At 45.0% G+C, this 22,233-nt stretch overlaps 2 protein-coding genes across 4 annotated transcripts in view; one reads left to right on the forward strand and one right to left on the reverse strand.

The window, feature by feature from the left end:
• NSMAF (neutral sphingomyelinase activation associated factor) overlaps positions 1-13,052 on the forward strand; it is a 66,440-nt gene extending 53,388 nt beyond the window's left edge. Inside the window, 11 exon segments of the mRNA XM_070382371.1 lie at positions 308-471; positions 1,998-2,106; positions 3,804-3,862; positions 6,305-6,372; positions 7,194-7,261; positions 7,842-7,965; positions 9,244-9,327; positions 10,125-10,275; positions 10,889-10,991; positions 11,107-11,216; positions 12,357-13,052. Coding sequence (XP_070238472.1) covers positions 308-471; positions 1,998-2,106; positions 3,804-3,862; positions 6,305-6,372; positions 7,194-7,261; positions 7,842-7,965; positions 9,244-9,327; positions 10,125-10,275; positions 10,889-10,991; positions 11,107-11,216; positions 12,357-12,451 — 1,135 coding nt within the window. The 3' untranslated portion in view covers positions 12,452-13,052.
• A 518-nt stretch (positions 13,053-13,570) lies between these two features.
• The window catches only part of SDCBP (syndecan binding protein), a 53,306-nt gene continuing 44,643 nt past the window's right edge, over positions 13,571-22,233 (reverse strand). For 2 of the 3 annotated variants that reach the window (XM_070382373.1, XM_005889168.3), the window contains exons 5-9: positions 20,911-21,072; positions 19,173-19,348; positions 16,457-16,628; positions 15,713-15,804; positions 13,571-14,680 (exon numbers count right to left, since the gene is read on the reverse strand). In XM_070382373.1, the coding sequence (XP_070238474.1) occupies positions 14,626-14,680; positions 15,713-15,804; positions 16,457-16,628; positions 19,173-19,348; positions 20,911-21,072 (657 nt within the window). In that variant the 3' untranslated portion in view covers positions 13,571-14,625. The remainder of the gene's footprint in view (positions 14,681-15,712; positions 15,805-16,456; positions 16,629-19,172; positions 19,349-20,910; positions 21,073-22,233) is intronic. The other variant, XM_070382372.1, reaches the window with a different exon arrangement.

Consider the following 22,233-nt stretch of genomic DNA (forward strand, 5'->3'; position numbering starts at 1 on the left):
CAGGTTCCATCTCTAGGTCGGGAAAATCCCCTAGAGGAGGGGATGGCTACCCACTCCAGTATTCTTGCCTGGAGAATTCCATGGACAGAGGATCCCCATGGCTATAGTCCATGGGGTCACAGAGAGTCAGACACGACTTAGCAACTGAACAACAAATAAACAATACAGTCTAGACAGTTCTAGCATATAGTTGCTGTTACTATTTGAGGGTTAATCTCTCTCCTGGTGATCTGCATTATTTGAAATGCACACACTCAGGGAGCTTGACCCCAGTGGTCACCACAGGGGTTTGTGTTCTGTCCTAAAGCATCGAGGATCCTGACGAGAAGGTCGCCATGCTCACCCAGATCTTAGAGTTTGGACAGACACCCAGACAGCTCTTTGTGACACCCCATCCTCGAAGGATCACCCCAAAGTTTAAAAGCGTGTCCCAGCCCTCCAGTTACAATGCCTCCACGGCAGATTCTCCAGGTAAATCTTGTAAAGAGAATAACAACATGAGCACCTTCTGTTTCTCTTTCTTGATTAAGCCATTTTCTGAAGGTTCTAGAAAAGAGACAAGTTATGAACCCTGAACAGCTTAGAGATGATTCTGTTTTACTGTCTCACTGAGTTTCTCCTACAAACAGACCTCTTTTTGTTGTTTTGTTTATTTTTTTTAATTTTTAATTTTATTTTATTTTTAAACTTTACAAATTGTATTAGTTTTGCCAAATATCAAAATGAATCCGCCATAGGTATACATGTGTTCCCCATCCTGAACCCTCCTCCCTCCTTCCTCCCCGTACCATCCCTAAAGGAAATCAACTCACTTTTAGTTTCTGGTAATTTAATGCAACCTGGCAGCGTTTGTTGTTGTTATGTTCTTTCTTTTCTGTTGTTTTCCAAGTTGGCCTCTGATTCTTAGCCATTCATGTTTTCATGTTGATCTGTCCTGGCTGTGGTTGCTGTTAACAGGGTCACCTAGCCCTGTCCCAGGAGTGACTTCCAACATCCCTGTTTTTCCACCCCCACGTACAGATCTTCAGTGCAGGGTGCTCTGTTTATTCGATTCTGGTTTTTTATTCAGTTATTTGACAGACATTTACAGAGCCTCTGTGCCAGGTGGTAAAATGAACTTGACCCTGTTCTCACGGCTGGTATTTAGAAAGGGAAGAAAGAATGAGTCCCTTCATCCAGTTATCCACGTTGTACATTTCACATAAAACGGCCTCAGACCCCCAGGCTCCCAGGAATCCGACCCTGCGTGGACCTTGGGAGCGGAGTGGTTGGGCTGCTTGTCATCTCCCAGTTCTACATTCTGTCCCTGGCACGTCCAGGCTCCCCAGGCCATACACTTGGGACCTGCTCGGCTCAGCGGTCCAGCTGCCCGCAGTCTTGTGACCTGAGAGAGAAAGCTCCACGGGTTGAGTCATGAAGACCATGGGATTATCTCGTGATGCCCTTGAACCCATGCTCAGTTTAATCACCAGACCCATCCACGGGGATTTTCTCAAAAGCGAAATTGTTCCAGCCCTTCTCAAAACAGAAGCAAAGGGATGGCTTAGCTAGTCCAGCCCAAGAGGGTGGTAGTAGCTGGTTTCATCTCTTCTTTCTCCTGCTCAAAACCGAAACCAAAACCCTGCAGTGTTGTTAGGGAACTGGCAGGTTTTTGAAAAGATTGCTGACAAGGAAATGGTTATTCAGTGCCGTGTTTCCTGAAGTTCCCAGCTTCAGGGTTGAGTGAAAACTCTGCAGACATTGCTAAAAGTGCACGAAGGCTTTAGTAGTCAAAGATACTTCTTAATCTTCAAATGATGTTTTATTTAGATCATACACCTGATTCTTTTTCCCTTCACTAACATGGAGCTGTCTAACAAGTGCATTTCAAAGTCGTTCTTTTTCGGTGGGCGTTTTGCTGTCTTAGTTGTTTGATTTTAATGGAAATTCTTGAGACTCTGACACTTGTCTCCAATGCTGGTTAGAAGCTTAGTTGACTGAGTTGCAATTTAATGTAGTCTCTCCAGGCGAAGAGTCTTTTGAAGACCTGACGGAAGAGAGCAGAACCCTGGCCTGGAGTAACATCGCCCGGCTAGAGCCCCAGGAGCAACACAGAATCCACAAAGAGTAAGAGTGTCCCTGCACTGGCCGTGCGCACAGTGGGGTCTCGGCCTGGGGTGAAGCCAGGTTAAGCTGAGTCACGGGGGGCTGTTGTCATTTAAAGCTGTCTTGGTTGGTTTTTATCCCCCTACACCGTCCACAGGGACCAGCCACCCGGGGTCAGTGTGGCACAGAAGGTGGGTGTGTGTTGTTTCGGACATCGATCATTCTGGAGCACAGACGGATATACTGATGGCAGGTGGCTGGGTGCTCCTCAGACAGGCTCACGGCCCTCGAGTCCGACGGTGTGAAGTTCTTGAGAAACAGGATATATCTCCCCCATGTGTCACATTTACTGTTATCATCTGGGAAAATGTGTCCTTTTTAAAAAATGAAAAACGTGTGTGCATACATGGAGAGAGAGAGCGTTGCAAAGTTCATAAGAATTTTTTTTAAACGCCCTCCCCCAAATCAGGCTTGCGTTGGCCCCAAAGGGGTCGTGAGCATCTGAGGCCCCTGTCTGCAGGGGTGGTGATGGACTCGGTGGGAAGGTTGGGAAGCACTGACCTCGCTGACCCGTCCTGCTCCAGAGAAGAAAACTCAGGCTGGGAGGAGGCCCCACGTCCTGCTCCAGGGCCACCGATGCCCTGTCTGACGCTTGATGCCATGTACACCTGGTTATGGGTGGAACGGAACAGGCCTGTCCCCGTCCGATCCACAGCCCCCAGTCAGAGCATGGCTTCCTGCAAAGAAACCTGTGGGTCCCCCTTATTCCTTGTAACACTGGCTATCCCTCATCACCCTTTCTAAACAGCAGGTAGAAAGGGGCCTCGACACCTGAGGCCATGAAGACATGAGGGAACCTTGAAGAGGACCTGCTGGGACTGATACTGACCTGGGTTCTTGACCCCCTCGATCTGTAGACATTGATCAGAGGCCAGACAGGAAATTCTGGCGAGGCTTTGTTGGGGCCCCGGCTGCAGCAGAGGGAGCAGGAACAAGCAGCAGGTTCCCTTGCTTGCTCCACGAGGAGGGGCGAGCTGGTTCCTTAAGTGGAGTGAGGGTAGGGCTGGGTCCAGGGGTCGGGCCAGAGGGGTGGCATATGTGGTTGCTCTACCCCTTGGGTGCTGTGTGCAGGGGACATGCGCAGTCCCCTGCTTTTGCTCCCAGCTTTTCAGAACTAGCATCAGATTTTTTTTTATCTTTTTCTATCTTCTTGTCCATAATTTGCCCCAGCTGCCCAGGCATGCAGTTATTTTTAGTCCGTTATAGTTTCTTTGCATTTTGTTGTTGGAGGAGATGTTTGTCCAGGTACCAGCATTGCAGCAGAGGGTCCTGGGTCCCAGCCCTTCTCAGGACCAAAACAGCATCATCATGGAACAGATGCTAAGTGACCAAGCAAGTGAAATGACCACACGGAGGCGTTTCCGTGGTGGTCAGCGAGCGTCACTGGTTCTCTAGTGGGCAGACGTGGGGCAGCCTTCCCGCAGGGCGGCCTGGGAGCTATGAGTGGGGGTGTTTTCCAGCCATAGGCGTCACCAGAACAGAATTAGGAATTGCCGAGCCATGACTTGCTAATGCCTTGTGGAAGGTGGGATGGGTCCAGCAGTCATGCTGTGAAGAAAACAGTCACAGGAATTTGCACTCAAATCAGGGCCTTTTGTAGGACGCCGGCGTCCAAGCACATGGTTGATGGTAATTCGCGACACTTTGTTTTCCGACAGGGCAGTCACTGGAATAGCCGTGTCCCGCAATGGGTCGTCCATCTTCACAACCTCACAAGGTGTGTTTTCCTACCTGAAAGCTGGGTTATCTTGAGTCATAAAGCGTCCAAGTGTCTCGTCGTCTCTCAGTCCAGGACTGTACCTGCTGTGTCACCGGCACGTAAAATTTGGGCAGTTAGTTTGCGGTATAATACGTAAAATTTCAGTGTTCATTTGCCAAAAACGACAGTGGAAAATGCCTTTCTATTGCTGATAAGCTTCCTAGAATTTTAAGGGGCGGGGCAGCAAGAGTGTGCGGCGGGCCTGTCCCTCCCTGGGGCGCGAGGGCGTGACCAGAGGCAGCACAGCAGCACGCGGGGGCAGACGTGCGATTGTGTTTTCCACTCTGTCACTCGGTGTGTAGTGTATGAATTCGGTTTTTTGATTAGGTGTTGATTGTAGGGTTAAGTTCAAAAATCTAATTCAAACACTGTTAATGTGCCTGTACATTGTCAGAATCCTGCAGAAGCCCTGCGCCGGCTGGTTGATAGTCTGGTAACTGTATCTTAGTGACACACAAGAACTTCACTGTTTTCATCCTAAAAAGGGGCTCAGCCTTGGGCTTTTCCTGCTAGCCACAGCTTTGTTTTTCCTGGAAGTCTACACGACATGCCATTAACTGATGCATGTCTCATCTGCGTCCCATTTGAATTGTGGCAGGTGCTCAGGAGGGATAGGAGATGAGAGGGGAAGAGCTTAGCTGCCCCTCATGGACTTTGAGATGCCTGGTTTGGACAGAGTTTGTAGTGGTAACTGACCGCCTACCTGTGCTTCAGTCTTCATCATAGGAAATTCTGTTTTTCTTCCATTAAGCTGAGGCCAGATTCTGTGCAGCCACACCGCTCCAGTAGGTCAGAGCTGCTGGTCTCAGATCCTGGGACCATGGCTTTCATTCCTTGGCATGTCATTCCTTTCTCTGTCAAATACAACCTTGGATTTCATAAAATAGAATTTCCACAAAGCCCAGAAAGGGATCCTACGGTGGACCAGGGAGTGCGCCTGCAGTGTGCACGGGCCACGCTGGGGGCGGCCAGATGGCAATGCTCATGGGAGGAAGTCGGCACGCTCGGCCAGGGTTCCAGTCCCCCCAGTCTGCCGTCATCACACCAGACAAAAACCCTTATTTTTTAGCAAAGCCTGCGTTCTTAGCTGGGTTTGTTTGTTAAATCCTTAGGTTCCCTGTACTTGTCTGACCTTGTAAACCATGAGTTTTACAGGCATCAAGGCTTTAAACCTCTGAGGCTTATGAAGCCTATGGCTTCTTTGTGAACCTGCCAACATCCTTTTTAATCAAAAGCTTTTGTTATTTTCTGTTTGTTTCTTCACTATTAATAGCTCATATTGCTGATCTGTGTGCATTTATATTTCCATGTGTATTACTGACTTACATGTACCCTGACGGTCACCCTGGAGTTGTAGCTTTTCGTCAGAGGTGCGTGTATCTAGGAGTGTGGGCAATCCCACAGGCGATCCCATCATCTGGGAGACCCACTTGTGGCAGCCTCTGGCGTGGGCACCCCCAGAACGAGGGGACCCTCTGATGTTGAGGAAGCATCTTCACATGCCAGGCTAGCTGGCAGTTTCCTGTCTGACACCCCAGCACACTTCTGCATGTGGTGTTGGCAAAAAGTAGGTTGAAATATTAGATTGTGCTATAAAGAAGAAATGATTTAAAGCTCATCTCACCTTTTATTTATTGTTTGTATGTTTTCAAGTTGGGAAACATATTGTTGCATATTTCAAATATGGGTGTTTGGAGCACGTTGCAATTTGCAGTCTTATTTAAGAGGTAACCTTGATGCACTTCTAAAGCTTCTGTTAGGCAAGAAAATTAAAAAGCTTGGACATTTTAATCCCCAGTTTATTATTTAGAAAGTTAGTGTTTCTCTTCCGTAAATGCTAATGCTGCACTAGGGTTGCTGTTTAGTCAGTCAGTCGTGTCTGACTCCTTGTGACCCCCATGGACTGTAGCCCGCCAGACGCTTCTGTCCATGAAATTCTCCAGACAAGAATACTGGAGAGGGTTGCCATTTCCTCCTCCAGAGGATCTTCCCAACCCAGGGATCAAACTGGGGTCTCCTGCGTTGGCAGGCAGATTCTTTACCACTGAGCCCCCTGGGAAGCCTGCAGTACATCACTCTATAATGTGGCTACTTAAAAAAAAAGGCAAAAAAAAAACCTTACATTGCCAAGATCTTTTGGTTCTCTTTAATACTAAAATTTGTCTTTTCCTCATGTGTAACTTTAGAGTCTTATCAGTTATTAGGTTTAACTCTGCCTCTGGTCATGGCTCTCAGTTGACCTCCTCGTCATGGCGCCATAGGTCATAGACTTCACAGACTAGAGAGTCCTCGTGGGGGACCCAGCCCTCGGACACCTTGCCCATTACCTCAGCACGTGCTGGTCATGTCTAAGGGTCAGGAAGCCTTTCTGATGCGTTTGTTTTGTTGCTGTTAAATTAGATTCCACCTTGAAGATGTTTTCCAAAGAATCCAGGATGCTACAGAGAAGCATATCATTCTCAAATATGGTGAGTTGAGTTCGTTTTCATTTTGTATCAGTGTTATGGTGGAAATTCATGGAGCAGTTTGCTTTATACACACACACACACGTGACATTTGTTTCTTCCCAGATAATTGGGTTTATTTCTGTGTGGTAGCTACAGAATGCCTTAGGTAGATGCCTTGTAAATTAAATCAGAAAATTTTCAGGTTACCTCTTTCTCGTGTTATCGTGGTTTTATTTGTAGCCTAGAAAGCTTACATTGCTATCCAGTAGAATTCTCAACAGATCATTCCTTTTTTGGAACTGTCAGACTAAATGTATGTGTGCCACTTATATAACTTTTAATGCATTTCTAAGTTGATATCTAATACTAGAAAGTCAGTTCTTCTGCAAAAAAAAAAAAAAAAAAAAAAAAACACATTTTATTGTTGATGTAAAGCATCCGAAAGATTTTGAAATTCCCTAAAGATTTTAGAAGTTTTCCTTCCCCACCTGAGTCTGTAACCCAGAGTGGGTGTTGGGATTCTTAAGGACAGTCCCTACCTGCACCCCCCCGACTCTGATGTAAGTGGGGGTCCCTCAGCCCAGGGCAGTGAGGGCGCCTGGACCCCATGAGAACCATCACGCTAGATCCTTGCACACTCGACCCACTTTCACTTTTCTACATTTGGGAGGAAACGAGGCATCTGGAATTAGCCAGATGAAGAGAAACTTCATGAATATGAGGAAGACCAACATAACCAGAATTGGGGGTTAATTTTGGGGGGAACTTGTCAGATAGTTTTATCACATTAAGGAGTCATTTAATTTTTGTAAATTATTAATGGTGAGTCACTTGTATTTCAGGCTTTATCATCCTGTTTGCTTTTACCAGGAGATGCCACTGTCATAAGCTCTTCCTGGGATAATAACGTGTATGTATCTGCGGGCCCCTCCCTCACTCCCCACGCCATGTAGCCCCCTATGTGGACCTGAGGGAGGGGAGCACGGGCTCCCTGTTTTCAACAGGGAACGGACGAGGATGGTTGGATTTGAATGGGATTCTTTGGCAGCTCAGTGGTAAAGAATCCGCCTGCAATGCAGGAGATATGAGTTCGATCCCTGGTCCAGGAGGATCCCCTGGAGAAGGAAATGGCAACCCACTCCAGTAGTCTTGCCTGGAGAATCCCATGGACAGAGGAGTCTGGTGGGATATAGTCTAAGGGGTCACAAAAGAGTCAGACATTATTTGACTTTAATAATTTCTCCAGTTGGATTCTATTTTTCTTTAAGTTTTTAAATTGAGGGGAAAACACAGATGAGCCAGACCCAGAAATTTCTAGTTTTAAATTCACATTTTAAGTATTTGGTTTGATAACATGAGAACAAATGATTTGTAATTCCAGTGGGCCATAGTAAGCGTAGAATTAAACAATCTAATGCTTCTTGAAAATGTGTTTAAGAATCTTAACATTGAGCTGGAATGCTGTCTTAATAATTCTCATTATCTTTTAGCTATTTTTATTCCATAGCATTTGGAAGACGCCAGGACACATTAATGGGACATGATGATGCTGTTAGTAAGATCTGTTGGCATGACAACAGGCTGTATTCTGCATCGTGGGACTCTACTGTGAAGGTTTATATATAATTTCTAGATTAAAATGTTTGGATAATATAAATAGTATAAGCCATTCAACTCCCTGCTGTTGATGTGTTCAGTCACTTTTTCACTGCTTTTCATAGAGTGGTATGGAAGGATATGGAGGTTATCCCCTTCGTGTGTTTAGTGTGCAGTGTGGGGAGATGTTTTCCTGAGCTTGCCATGTGCGCTCCACTGGGGGTCTAGTGGTTCATTAGAGAAACACGCAGCGGCCCATCTGAGCTCATGCAGCTGTGAGCTAGCAGTTGACCAGTGAATCAGAAAGTATCAAAATAAGTGGAGAATCGTTGAAAAATACAGACACACTCCTTCATCGTTACTGATACAGGGCCACACTTGGCCTTTTCTCTGAAATCTTGCACAACTTTGCTGCATGAACCACAGCAGCATTCATCATCCTTGGTTTCCAGTTTGCTTTTATGTAAACAGAAAGCAAGAACCTAAAACCATTAGAATTCCTTCAAGTTTTTCATCATTTCTGCTTCCCCCAGAGGGGGCACTTTTGTTGGTAAATTTTCTTGCCTACATGTAAAGTCAAGTCGCTCAGTCGTGTCCGACTCTTTGCGACCCCATGGAGCCTACCAGGCTCCCCTGTCCATGGGATTTTCCAGGAGTACTGTAGTGGATTGCCATTTCCTTCTCCAGGGGATCTTCCCGACCCAGGGATCAAACCCGGGTCTCCCACATTGTAGACAGATGCCTAACCATCTGAGCCACTAAATTTTTTTGCCAACTTGCCTTTTTGAGTTTTCTCAAAACCTTAATGGGGCTTCCTAGGTGGTGCTAGTGGTAAAGAATACACCTGCCAATGCAAGAGACATGAGACGTGGGTTCGATCCCTGGGTTGAGAAGATCCCCTGGAGAAGGGAATGGCAACCCACTCCAGTATTCTTGCCTGGGGAATCCCATGGACAGAGGAGCCTGGTGGGCTACAGTCCACGGGGTTGCAAAGAGTCAGACACGACTGAGCACTCAAAACCTTAATAGACATGACTACACTTCTGCACTTCAATTTTAGTTCACAAAGTACTTAAGTCACAACAGTAAGTGCAAGGGGTGGAGCAGACCCGGGCACAGCGGACCCTCAGGAAGCACGATGGCAGAGTTAAGAGTGCAGGCACAGGCCAGAGAAACAGCCTTAAGACGCTTTGTTTTGTTGGGAGCTATTAAGTGGGAGTTGGTCAGTCAGGAGAGTGTTTGCTGCGCATTAGCAGTGCTCTTAAAGGAAGTGTTCTGCGATGCATCCCATCCCAGGTGTGGTCCGGGATCCCCGCAGAGATGCCGTGTGCCAGGAAACAGCACTTTGAGCTGCTGGCTGAGCTGGAGCACGACGTCAGCGTGAGTACCTGGGCCCAGCGGAAACCACCAGGGGAAGCGGGTTCTTGGCTTGATCTTTTATTTTGCTCACTGGAAGAGAGCACGGGGGCTGTCAGTTCAAGTTGATCCTTTGGGTTTCCAAGTCCACTGTGCCTGTTTTTCCCTGTTTTGCTGTTTAAGAATTGGCTGCCCTCCAGCCAGATTTCCACAAGACCAGTTTCCTAGCATGACATTGAATATCTGGGTATCCTCAAACTATTTGGGCAACCGGATGTGTTTCTGACACCTTAAGTGGAAGAAGCTGTCTGTCTAGGGTGAGGACACCGACGTGTCTACTCGGCCCTGTGCTCGCAGCAGGGGCAGAACTCAGCTGGCACCGCGCCCTCTTCACTCAGTCCGTCTCCTCGTGGGCATGGTGCATCTGGCACTGAGGCCTGTGGTATTGTCTTCCCTCTAGGCTGTGAACTGTTGCCTGATCTTCATGGTCAGCAGAATAACCAGGGTTGAGGAATATTTATACAGGATGTAGTTTAGCCAACCTTGAGATTCCCCAGTTCCCCCAAACCCCCCACATCCTCATGGAGCCCCTGTGCTTCAGGCAGCCTGGCATGCCCTGCCACTTGTCACGCATGGAGTCACTATTCTGAGTCGGTCAATTTTAGGCTCTTTGTCAAACAGCATTTTCCAGTAACACTTCATTGTAGTCACTGGCCTATGAAGATTTCACTTGTAAATAGGTGGTGCTGAAAGAACGGGCTGAGAAACACAGCTTCATGACCGTGGCTCTGATGGACTACTGCGTGTGCTTCCTTCTCCAGGTGGATACGATCAGTTTGAACGCTGCCGGCACACTGCTGGCCTCGGGCACCAAGGAAGGCACACTGACCATCTGGGACCTCACCACGGCCACCCTGTTACACCAGATTCCATGTCATGAGGGGACTGTGGGCGACACTGCTTTCAGCCCAGGTAGCATCCTTTTTTAATACAGATGATACCAGGGGAACTGGAATTACTATTTTGAAATAAATAAGAATGTAAACACAGTTTTCCAGGAGGCTCAGTGGTAAAGAATCAGCCTGCCAATGCAGGAGATGCAGGTTCGATCCCTGGGTCAGGAAGATTCCCCTGGAGAAGGAAATGGCAACCCACTCCAGTATTCTTGCCTGGAGAATCCCATGGACAGAGGAGCCTGGCAGGCTACAGTCCATGGGGTCACAAATAGTTAGACATGACTGAACAACTAAATGACAAAAATGCTATTTGCTGATAAAAGGGGTTTTGCCTGTGGGTTAAGGCTGCTTTGTGGGAGAACACAGTGCATATAGCATGTGTACCTATTAGAAAAGCTGTATCAGATATTCTTGTTAATTGCTCAAATCACTGGAGAAATTAATTTATGAATTCACACCAAAGGGTCATCAGCCCAGTGCCTTAAACACAGAAGTTTTTCACAGAGAAGTTAGTCCTCATTGGTTAATACAACAAATAACTCACGTGAACATTGGGCTCCTGGACTCAGAAGTGAAATCTCAGATGGTCTAAAGCCGTAACCTGCACCTTGTCCTGCCCTGTGTTGCAGACAGTCGCCACGTCCTGAGCACAGGAGCCGACAGCCGTCTGAACGTTATCGACGTGCAGACAGGAATGCTCATCTCTTCTCTGACTGCGGACGAGCCCCAGAGGTACTCTCGGGTTACTCATGATGAAGACGTTTACAGACAGGCTCGCAGTCACCACTCTGGGCCTGCTCTAGCCCTTCCTTCCTGACGAGGGATGACTTCCAAATCCTTCTTGCAGGTGCTTTCTCTGGGATGGAAACTCCGTCGTATCTGGGAGTCAGTCTGGGGAGCTGCTCGTCTGGGACCTCCTTGGGGGAAGGGTCAGCAAGAGGATCCAGGGCCACTCGGGTAAGGTGTCTCCCGCTGACCTGCCTCTTCTCCCTACATGCTCCAGTGCCTCCTTTCCCACCAGAGAACACGCTCTTCGCAGGTTACAAGCCCCCGGGGACCTCTGTGCTGTGAACGTTCCCCTCCAGGTCCTGGCCAGCCTGGCCACCTGAATCTCTTGGTTCTTTCAGGATTTAGATCTGTGTTGGCAGACATTTGACTCCAAAATGGAAAGTTTTTACATTAACTTCTATATAGAGAGGAAAAAAAAGTAAAAGGTATAGATTTTTTAAACACATGCATAGAGATTTTTTTATATATATATAAAAGCAACTTTCTTAGTGGTTCAGTGGCTAAGAGAATGCAGAGGGACCAGGTTTGATTCCTGGTCAGGGAATTAGAGCCCACATGCTTCAACTGTGACCCAAATAAGTTTTTAAAAAACAGGCAACTTCCCTGGTGTCCAGTGGTTAGGACTCAGTGGTTCTGCCACATGGGGCACAGGTTCAATCCTGGTCCAGGAACTAAGATCCTGCATGCCTTGTCACCAAAAAAAAAAAAAAATAATAAATTACAGAGAAAACAGTCTTGCTCCCAGTGACTTCCACCTCCCAGGTCCCCTCCTTGGAGGACTTCTCCAGCTGGTGACCTGGCGTGTCTATTATCCAAGGATGTTTTCTTGTGTACGTCTGTGTCCTTCTGCCTGTTGGCTTCTTAGTTTTCTTTACATTTTCAAGTTTGCCCTTTGAGCATTTGGAGGACAGTTAATTCTTGGGTCGATGCTTACAAGTAACTGTTGACAGCCCACCTTCGTCCGCTTCCCACCGTCACTGCTGTGTGGTCATTTCTTCTCAACACTACATTCAAGTGAGGTCTGTGCCTGCCTTCCTCCGCTCACCTGATAGGAACGGAAATCAGCACACTCACACCAGTTCCCCACTTGTCCCTCATGATACCTGACTTGTTGTAGGTGTTAATATTTGTATGTTACACACCTGTGACTCCCAGCTGTTTTAGCTGTAGCTTTACATCTGCGTGGTCTCCTAGTCTTCCCAAGTTCCCTGTCCTAAGCACTTGAGTTCAGGCAAAGATTGTTTCAAAGGACAAGACGATGTGGTGGCAGCTGGGCAGCTCACCCTAACCCCGTGTCTCTCCTCGCAGGTGCCGTGACGTGTATGTGGATGAACGAACAGTGCAGCAGCGTCATCACAGGAGGGGAAGACAGACAAATTATGTTCTGGAAGTTGCAGTATTAAGTGCCTTTTCCTCGAATGTTTTTGAACTCTATTTAATGTACTTTTAAACCAAACTTTTAAAGGAATTGGTGAATGTGCAATTACAGTAATTACAAATTTCACCACATGAGAAATTTGTGGTTTTAGACTTTATAAATCATGGTGACTTCATTGAAAGCTGTTAGTTGTCATCCTCGAAGGCGGACAAGGATGTGGGAGATTTGGGGAGGGAACATCTGTGAGGCAGGCGGTTGTGCCAGGGTTATGACGATCAGAAAGCGAGTCTGGGTGAAAGAGCAGCTGAAAGATAACTAAACCAGCTGGGGGAAACCTCCCGAAAGCACTGAACAGTTTAAGGACTTTGCAAGAAAACCTGAGTATTCTCCGCTGTTGCCAAGTCACTCTAATTGACACACTTGTGGCATGCCCGCTGGATTGGGGATGTGTGTTTTCATGGAGTGGTCACTTTCTATTACCTGCTAGCCCCAGATTCTGAGAACCTGGGCAAGGATTAGCAGTTCTTATAACAGTTTACTGTGTATAGCAATGGTTTATTTCATTATGGCTGTTAAATGCTCATCTTTTCTATGACATTAAAAATATTTTTCTGTAATGAAATTCTCATTTTCTTATTTAAATAACTTGGCACAAAGTACTAGGTACTTCAAATGTTGATCCTTCTAGAAAACCATCCTTAGTACTGTGTAATCCTGTACTTCTGGAACTATCTTCAGAGCCAAGTCCAGACAGATAACGAGGAACATCATCACTGAAAAACCTGAGTGGGTTGGCTTTTCTGAATTCCACACAAGATAAGCCATGAATCAGTAGCACTGATTTATTTTGTATTCAACCTCTGAACCACAGAAAGCATGCAAGGTAAGATTTTTCTCTGTTACTTAAAAACCACTGGTGTATCCTGAATGTTAAACATGGCTTGGGTGTCGCCAGGAAAATCAACAGGCTCGCTGAGGCCTTGCTGCTCGGCCTCTAGTGTGTCTGGGCTTCCAGGCTGAAGGTACTTCTCTGGACACTCAGGGCCTCTCAGCACAGAGGGCTTGTCCCAGGCTCCTGGGTGTTAGCCACTCTGGGAGAGGACTCTCCTACAAGCCTGACATTTTCAAATGATGCAATAACAGACAGACTAGAACTTAACTTTATTTATACATTTTTAATTAAAATAGAATAGGCATAAGCCAAAGAGGGGGGAAAAAAAAATCAGGATAATGTGTCATTCTTTGAGCAGGGAGGAGGCAGGAAATGGAACACATGACCAGGACAGTGTCCGGAGACCGTCCCGGGGCAGCTAGGTTACATACTGTGTAAATGCCACAATCAGGTCTTAGCCCACTTAATCTACACATGAAAAGAAGAGTCAAGGTTCATTCTATTTAGTACAAGAATTTTTACATTAAATATATAGTGCTTCATTTCTCAAAAAGTGATATCAGTTACTTTTAGAAGAAAGAAGTTCCATTACACAAGGAAGGATTAGAAAGTCTCAAATGCACATCGGCAGCTGTGCTAGCTCGGGAGGTACTGTCAGGCTGCGCGGGGCCAGTGCACATCTCAGGCGAATGCAGAACTGCGTCTGGGTTTAGAAAGGCAGCAATCGTTACATTTTGGCTTTTATTCTAGATGCTTAACTTAGTTAAGGCGACAGTTCAAGCGTATTAAGTGAAGGTAGATAAAATGTAATGACAATCATCGATAAGTCTCTTGCAGCTACACACACTGTCTAATAATGCTTACATGGAATGAAACCAGTGTTACTTTGCTGGTGTTACACATAGAACTGAAGAAAAGTAATTCTAAATGCACTATGGTGACAGTAAAAATGCAAATACAGCACAGAACTAAGCACTGCTCGATATCAAGGTGATGGTTCTAACAGAGCTGAGCCTGGAGCAGTCATTCTACTCACAAGGCTGTGAAAGCATCAGGTTTCCAGTAAAGAAGCTAGTCTGTAAAAGTCTTTTCAACTGTAAAACCAGGGTAAGGCTACAACTATCTTGATGTCTGAACAAGATATACTGGATCGAACAGTAAGATTCCCAGCCCTACTGTAAGACAGGAAGTCCTCATGCAGCATATGCTCGCTGGCTCCTAGAAAGCTTCAGGTGCATAATAGAAAGGTCAGTTGCCCAAGACGTAAACGGGAGAACTTCTGGGAAGTTTCCACTGTGCCATGACTTCTAAACCTCAGGAATGGTGTGATCCATCAAGCTTTTCATAATGCTTGGCGCCATCCTACAAGACAGTTACTTTTGTTAGATACTGAGGGTTGGGTTTCTTTTTTCAAAACTGCTACAATGATTCAAGAAAACTCTAATTCAAACTCAGTACTGTTAGCATCAGGTGGGAATGGAGCAGGTTTTATAATGAGTTCAGCTCTAAGGGTCTCAGGTAATCTAGCTGATTACAAATAAGCTATCTATCCTGGCCAGTAAGATACAGGTCCTTGAATCCTTATATGTTAAGGCTGAATGGTTAAAAAAGACAATGCTATTAATGCTATGAACTAGAGGGAGAAGGCAATGGCACCTCACTCCAGTACTCTTGCCTGGAAAATCCCACGGATGGAGGAGCCTGGTGAGCTGCAGTTCATGGGGTCGCTAAGAGTCGGACACGACTGAGTGACTTCACATTCACTTTTCACTTTCATGCACTGGAGAAGGAAATGGCAACCCACTCCACTGTTCTTGCCTGGAGAAACCCAGGGACGGGGGAGCCTGGTGGGCTGCCGTCTCTGGGGTCGCACAGAGTCGGACACAGCTGAAGCGACTTAGCAGCAGCAGCAGCAGCAGAGGGAAAGGTGTGTACAGGGGTTTTTTTGTAGGGGGCTGGGGGGCGGTGGGGAGGCTATCACTGATTTAAGACAAGTGAGCTCTTCAAGGATTAGTCCTGACAATTCTCCCCCCAACAACCCCCAAAAGGAGCTAGCTGCATTCTATTCCAGCTTCTGGGTAAACAAAAATTCCATTACAGGAGTTACATTTTTTAATGTTTTAAATATCATTTATCTTTCAGGTAGATACCGAAAGGACTGTGCTGGCTGAGCCAGGACAGAACGTAAGATGCTACCAGACAGACAGCCCCAGCCACCCCTGTTTTATTCTCTCTCAGCTTCCAGCCAGGACTTCCAAAATGTTCAAATGTCTAAATAATGCCAATGTCATCCACTAAAGAACCAAAGGTTTGAAAAGCTTGAGAATTAAAGAAGTACAGAGACTCTATGAAATCACATGAGCACAGAATCAAGTCAAAGAATTCTCTACTTACCGTTTAATAATGTGTTCAAAGATAAAAGCAGGCATGATTGTAATAGTAACTATATTTCCAGCTGTGGACAATATGTCTGCGATCTGAGAGTCCTGTTGAAAACAACGAAAATTCTGAGAGACTTTATTAAATATAAAACTAAGTTATTCTTGGTAAAGAAATATATATGTTCTGAGGTTTTGCTAATGTCTCTAAAATCCTAAACTCCTGGTATTTAAATTTTTTCCAGTTTCTTTACCAAGTTTTAATTCATTAGAATCAACTACATTGAATATATTAGCCAACAAAGCATTCTTTTTCTAGAGATTAAATAACTGCCCCCATATACAATATTACCACACCCCTCTGCTAACATTAATTCTTAATGAAAACCTTTAGACCTCAAAATAGTCCTATTTAGGAATTTGTAGAGGGCATAAACCATAAAAAATGAAGTACTAATTTGACCATAAACTATTACTCATTTCCTACAACCCCTGGACTAAAAAAAGCAATTGGACAAAAAAGCAACCATTCATTCAGAATCTCATCAACATCTTCACTGCCCAGGTCTTCACAGAATTCTAGTTCAAGGGACTTCAGAGATCTCACCCATACAGAGGCCACAATTCTAGAGGTTAACATGAGGGCACAGCCAGCGCCCCAAAGAATGTCTCCATTTTGGTCAATAACAGCACCACCCCAAAACACAAATGAAAAAGAGACTTCTAAAACTAAACAATATGATGTAAGTTCTGCTCTGACCTTCAGTCCGATGACGTTCTGTCCGTTGATCTCACAGATGTTATGTTCCGTGAGAAGACCATTTCTAGCTGCAGAACTGTCTTTCACAATGGATGTGATTTTTCCATTTTTAAAAACAAAGCCAACGTGTCCAGTACTGTCCTTATGCATGGTAATTGTCCGTTCAAAGGGCCTGTGAGCATAACAGTTTCAATTAAAATTGTAATTCCAAGGTAAACATTTCAATGGATTTCCACTATGTTGTACTGGATACTTTGTTACCATAAATTATTTCAAAACTATTTTACTTGGTATGTACATCTTGTGTAAAAGTTTAAAAATTCTCTCCATTATGGCTGGACTAACTAATCAAGATTTCCTTCCTTTAAGTATCAAAGAATTAACACAATGCTTCATGCAGTTTATCAATGTGCTTTTTCCTTTAACATTATGTTTGAACAAAAATCAGTGTTAAAAATGAATTAACTTTTTAGTATTTCCTGGAGCTTAATTTTTCTTAGGAAGTACTTAGAACCTTTATAATATTTCTCACATCTTGATTTTGAAAACTTTACAACGGTATTTTTGCTGCAGCAGCAGCAAGACGGAAGCCCCCAGTCCCTTAGAAAGGGAGGAGCTTCAGAAAGATGGCGTCCGCTCTTGAGCACTGACAACCTGTTACTGCACACGTTTCATGACAAAATACAAATTTTACATTATAAAGTTCACAGCAGTCATGTCTTCCTGGTGATCCAAGTTACTTTTTGAAACTTTGCTCACCTAAGAGCAAAAGTGCCATTTGTCTGCAAAATGTTTACTTAATACCTACCATGTATTATTCAAAGTGAAAACACAAAGGTAGATAAAAGCCAGTTGAACCAACATGAACAAAAATGCCAAAGCTAAAAATGTGTTACAAGGTCTGCCCTTCAACCCCTGCATGGCTGAGAAGGTGGTGGTGTCCGTAGTACAGGTACCGCAAGCTCCATTATAAATGAGCTAAAGATGATGTTCCCACCAAGGACTACAGCCTCAGCCACCCAGAAGGCCAGGCTGGTTTTTGGGAACTGGTAGGCCCCCATGTATTCACCCTGAGCAGGAAACCGGGGGCAAAGTCCAGACACCTGTTGCTGTTACCTTTCTAACCTCTTCTATTTTCCAGAGAAACGGATTAAGACAGGATAGGAACTTCTCAAAGGACAAATTTCTGTAAGCTCTGAATTAAGGTGTAGGCAAAACCGGAACACTGTTTTTAAAAAGTCAAACTATGTAAGAAAGTGAAAGCAACACAGAACTGCAAGAGTATAAATATAAAACTCATCAGTAACATTTGATTATTTTCTGCAACAAAATGCTGTATTTAGTTCAGTTCAGTTGCTCAGTCGTGTCCGACTCTTTGCGACCCCATGAACCGCAGCACGCCAGGCCTCCCTGTCCATCACCAACTCCGGGAGTTCACCCAGACTCACGTCTGAGTCAGTGATGCCATCCAGCCATCTCATCCTCTGTCGTCCCCTTCTCCTGCCCCCAATCCCTCCCAGCATCAGAGTCTTTTCCAATGAGTCAACTCTTCACATGAGGTGGCCAAAGTACTGGAGTTGCAGCTTTAGCATCATTCCTTCCAAAGAAATCCCAGGGCTGATCTTCAGAAAGGACTGGTTGGATCTCCTTGCAGTCCAAGGGACTCTCAGGAGTCTTCTCCAACACTACAGTTCAAAAGCATCAATTCTTCGGCGCTCAGCCTTCTTCACAGTCCAACTCTCACATCCATACATGACCACAGGAAAAACCATAGCCTTGATTAGACGAACCTTTGTTGGCAAAGTAATGTCTCTGCTTTTGAATATGCTATCTAGGTTGGTCATAACTTTCCTTCCAAGGAGTGTCTTTTAATTTCATGGCTGCAGTCACCATCTGCAGTGATTTTGGAGCCCAGAAAAATAAAGTCTGACACTGTTTCCACTGTTTCCCCATCTACTTCCCATGAAGTGATGGGACCAGATGCCATGATCTTCGTTTTCTGAATGTTGAGCTTTAAGCCAACTTTTTCACTCTCCACTTTCACTTTCATCAAGAGGCTTTTGAGTTCCTCTTCACTTTCTGCCATAAGGGTGGTGTCATCTGCATATCTGAGGTGATTGATATTTCTCCCGGCAATCTTGATTCCAGCTTGTGCTTCTTCCAGCCCAGCGTTTCTCATGATGTACTCTGCATATAAGTTAAATAAGCAGGGTGACAATATTCAGCCTTGACGTACTCCTCTTCTTATTTGGAACCAGTCTGTTGTTCCATGTCCAGTTCTAACTGTTGCTTCCTGACCTGCATACAGATTTCTCAAGAGGCCGGTCAGGTGGTCTAGTATTCCCATCTCTTTCAGAATTTTCCACAGTTTATTGTGATCCACACAGTCAAAGGCTTTGGCATAGTCAATAAAGCAGAAAGATGTTTTTCTGGAACTCTCTTGCTTTTTCCATGATCCAGTGGATGTTGGCAATTTGATCTCTAGTTCCTCTGCCTTTTCTAAAAGCAGCTTGAACATCAGGAAGTTCACAGTTCACATATTGCTGAAGCCTGGCTTGGAAAATTTTGAGCATGACTTTACTAGCATGTGAGATGAGTGCAATTGTGCAGTAGTTTGAGCGTTCTTTGGCATTGCCTCTTATTTCCAGAATATTAAAACCCCAAGAAAATGGAAAACTAGTCCTGAATGTCCACATGTAGTGTTTAGTCAGCTCACCTGTCCCGAATGGTCATGGTGATCTTCTCTCCGAAAGCCTGTTTGAGCACCTTGTGCGCCCGGTCCGAGCTCCAGCCAGCACAGTTCTCGCCATTTATCTGCAGCACCTGGTCCCCAAACCGCAGGCCCACCAGGGAGGACGGAGAATTGGCCTGGACAAGCTGAACAAATATACCCTGGAGGACGGAAATCACTAAGTAAGTGCTGGAAAATCAGGAACCAGCTCTTTAGGCAGCTACTCTAGTAATTTTTTTTAAAAAAGGAAAAACTACACAAGTAATACCCCCAAGAAGGAAAGTGAAAATGCTATCAAGGCAACAGGAAGATGTGAGTGGTAATTTCTAGCTCACATCATGACTCACCTGACCAACTTCCATCACCCCCTCCACCTTGGAATAAAAAGACTAAGGAAAATAAAGGCAGATTACTATAATAAATGTAAGGTTCCATGAGTCTGATAGTATACCAAACAGGTATTATTGCACCTGATCATTATTTAGGGGGAAAGACAGTAAAGTGTTGGAAGTTTCATTTAAAGAAAGTGATAGGTTAAGGTCAGAAGTTTACCTTTTGGGCTGAATATTTCCTTTACCCACTTGCTAAATTACACATAATCACTACTATTAAACAGCCTAAAAAGGTGGGTACACAGAATACAACCCCCGTTCTTAAAAATCTACAAGGTAAATACAGAGAACTCAAGTACAGGTAACTGAGAACTAAACGGGGTCTTTTTATTCATGTAAACTAAATTTCAGATGCTGAACACTATAAACAGGCCAAGTATAAAAGGCATGCGCCAGTAAGAGATGAAAGCAACCACAGTCTGCACCCCTCTCCATCCTGAGCTGCCTGAGACTTGGCGCTGCGCATCCTGTACTTGAGGGCGGCACCCAGCAGAGTGGCCACTGGACAAACCACTGCAAGGATAAGTGCTGCAGGGGTGGAGCTGGAGAGAGAGTGGTCTCTCTCTAGGATGGAGAGAGGGCAGTGAAGCGCGAGCTTCCCAGAGCAGCACACTCAATGAGGGTCTCACAAGAGCCACAAGTGTGCAAAGACACAACGCCCTCAGCCTCTGAGGGGCACGTGGGGCGGGGACTGGCCTCAGCCATCTTCCGCCAGGCGCCACATCTTCTACGTGCAAAGGCTGGATGCGCTGAGCTATGAGACCAAAGACCGAAAAGAAGCCCAATAACTACCTTGGAAACCCACAAATCAGGGTAAAGACTCAGCACCTCCTTAGTGATCCTAAGTGCCTCCCCAAAGAGTAACCAGGTTTCGTTTCTTCCATCTGGTAAGGTGAGAGGTAAAGTAATGTACTTTAGAAAGTCACTGTTGCCTAGAAAATGCCCCATGAAAGTCAAATTCAAGGATAGAAATAACAAACCCAAAACCACATTACAAGTCACATGATCCTCTTTTAGTTTAAAAATACTCACGACCACTGACCCCACCTATCAGTCTTAACTTGTACACGTTACCCTATTTCAATGCCAGCATTCTTGTATGAACTATGTTACGATACACGCAGACTAGTGAACTTTATTCCAGAAAAAGGACTGAAAAAAGAAAAAACTTCATCCATGGTCATGCTCAAGTCCCAGCTCTGCCTCTTCAGAAGAGGGTAGCATCTCACGTGGAAAAGCAGATTAAAAGTAGTCCCGATCAAGGATTTACATTTTAAATTGTAACTCAGTCACGTAACAGCTAATCAGACAAGAGTACTGAAAGTGCTTACGTTGTCTATGGATTTCAGCCTGAGCCCAATCTTCCCGTCTTGATCCTTACACAAGATGACTTCCCGGATCCCTTGCTTGATCTCTGCCCTGCGGATCCCAATGTCGCCACCAGTGATAGGGGCCACCATGTGGTTCATGCTGGAAGGCCGCGCCACCACCTGCTGAGAGAGACACATACAACACATCAGTATTCGCAAACACACGCCCTGAGAAAATCCAAAATGATAACTGAATATATTCTGCTGTGGTTTCCTAAAATGTAATTTGCCAATTATTTCCTTCAGATCTGAGTTTTGCAAAAATGACCCTATTTTGTTTTTTAAAACTAATTCTGCAGGTTACTCACCCTCCCAGACACCATCTCCAGCAGACTCAATGACTCTCTGTTGCCGATGAATTCGCTGGCATTGGTTTTATGTGTACCCTGGCTTGTTTTCAACTCAAATATATTATCCTTGAACTTTATAAAGGCTGTACCTTACTTTTAAATTCACATAGCATCTTCCTGAGGGTTCTTTTATATGGCCTTATCTTCAACAATGTACTTAGCTTTTATTAAAGAGGCAAACTTCTTACCTCACAGCTCCACTACAAGGACTAAAAGTACCTGTTATTCAAGTGCTGACACACACACAAGACAAATGTTATTTTTCGTCCCTTTAGTAAACATCTGTGGATTAACCAACTGTATGGAGAACAGCTGTACTAGGGACTCCGTTAGGTACCAGGCCTCACATTCCTTATTTTTTTTTCTTGACCAAAATCAGTTTATTGTTTTAAGAACCAAAGACAGTGAGGGAAGAACATATTTGTTACCAAGGCATCTTAACCAGAACCTGTCATAAAAAGCTCTGGTCTGACACCTGTGATGCTCAGAGCAGCCATGATGGGGGAGAGAAACCTCAGCCGCACACACACACAGGCTGCGAGTGTCTCCTTCAGAATCACAGTCACTGGGACACCACACACACACAAGGAACCATACTACGAATCAAGCACAAACCCAGAAAATACAACTTTTGAAGAATTACAAAACTTCAATGCTTACAGCTATAAAAGCATAGAAATCAGGCAATGGGACAGAAAAAATTAAGCAAATGAATTTAGTTTAGCTGGAATACAGGACAAAAGGGAGGAGCTTTGGAGTATAACTTTTGGAAAAGAATTTTTTTCCAGCAAGTACAATTAAGTGCTTACTCAGTGTTCTTACTATGATCCATATGACCAACACATGACCACTGCCCCCTCCTGCTAAGGCCTACTATGACCACCATCTACTCTTGCCCTTCTATTTGCCCTCCACACAGCAAGCACAGAAACCC

Source organism: Bos mutus, chromosome 14 (genome assembly GCF_027580195.1).
Source record: "Bos mutus isolate GX-2022 chromosome 14, NWIPB_WYAK_1.1, whole genome shotgun sequence".
Lineage (NCBI taxonomy): Eukaryota > Metazoa > Chordata > Mammalia > Artiodactyla > Bovidae > Bos > Bos mutus.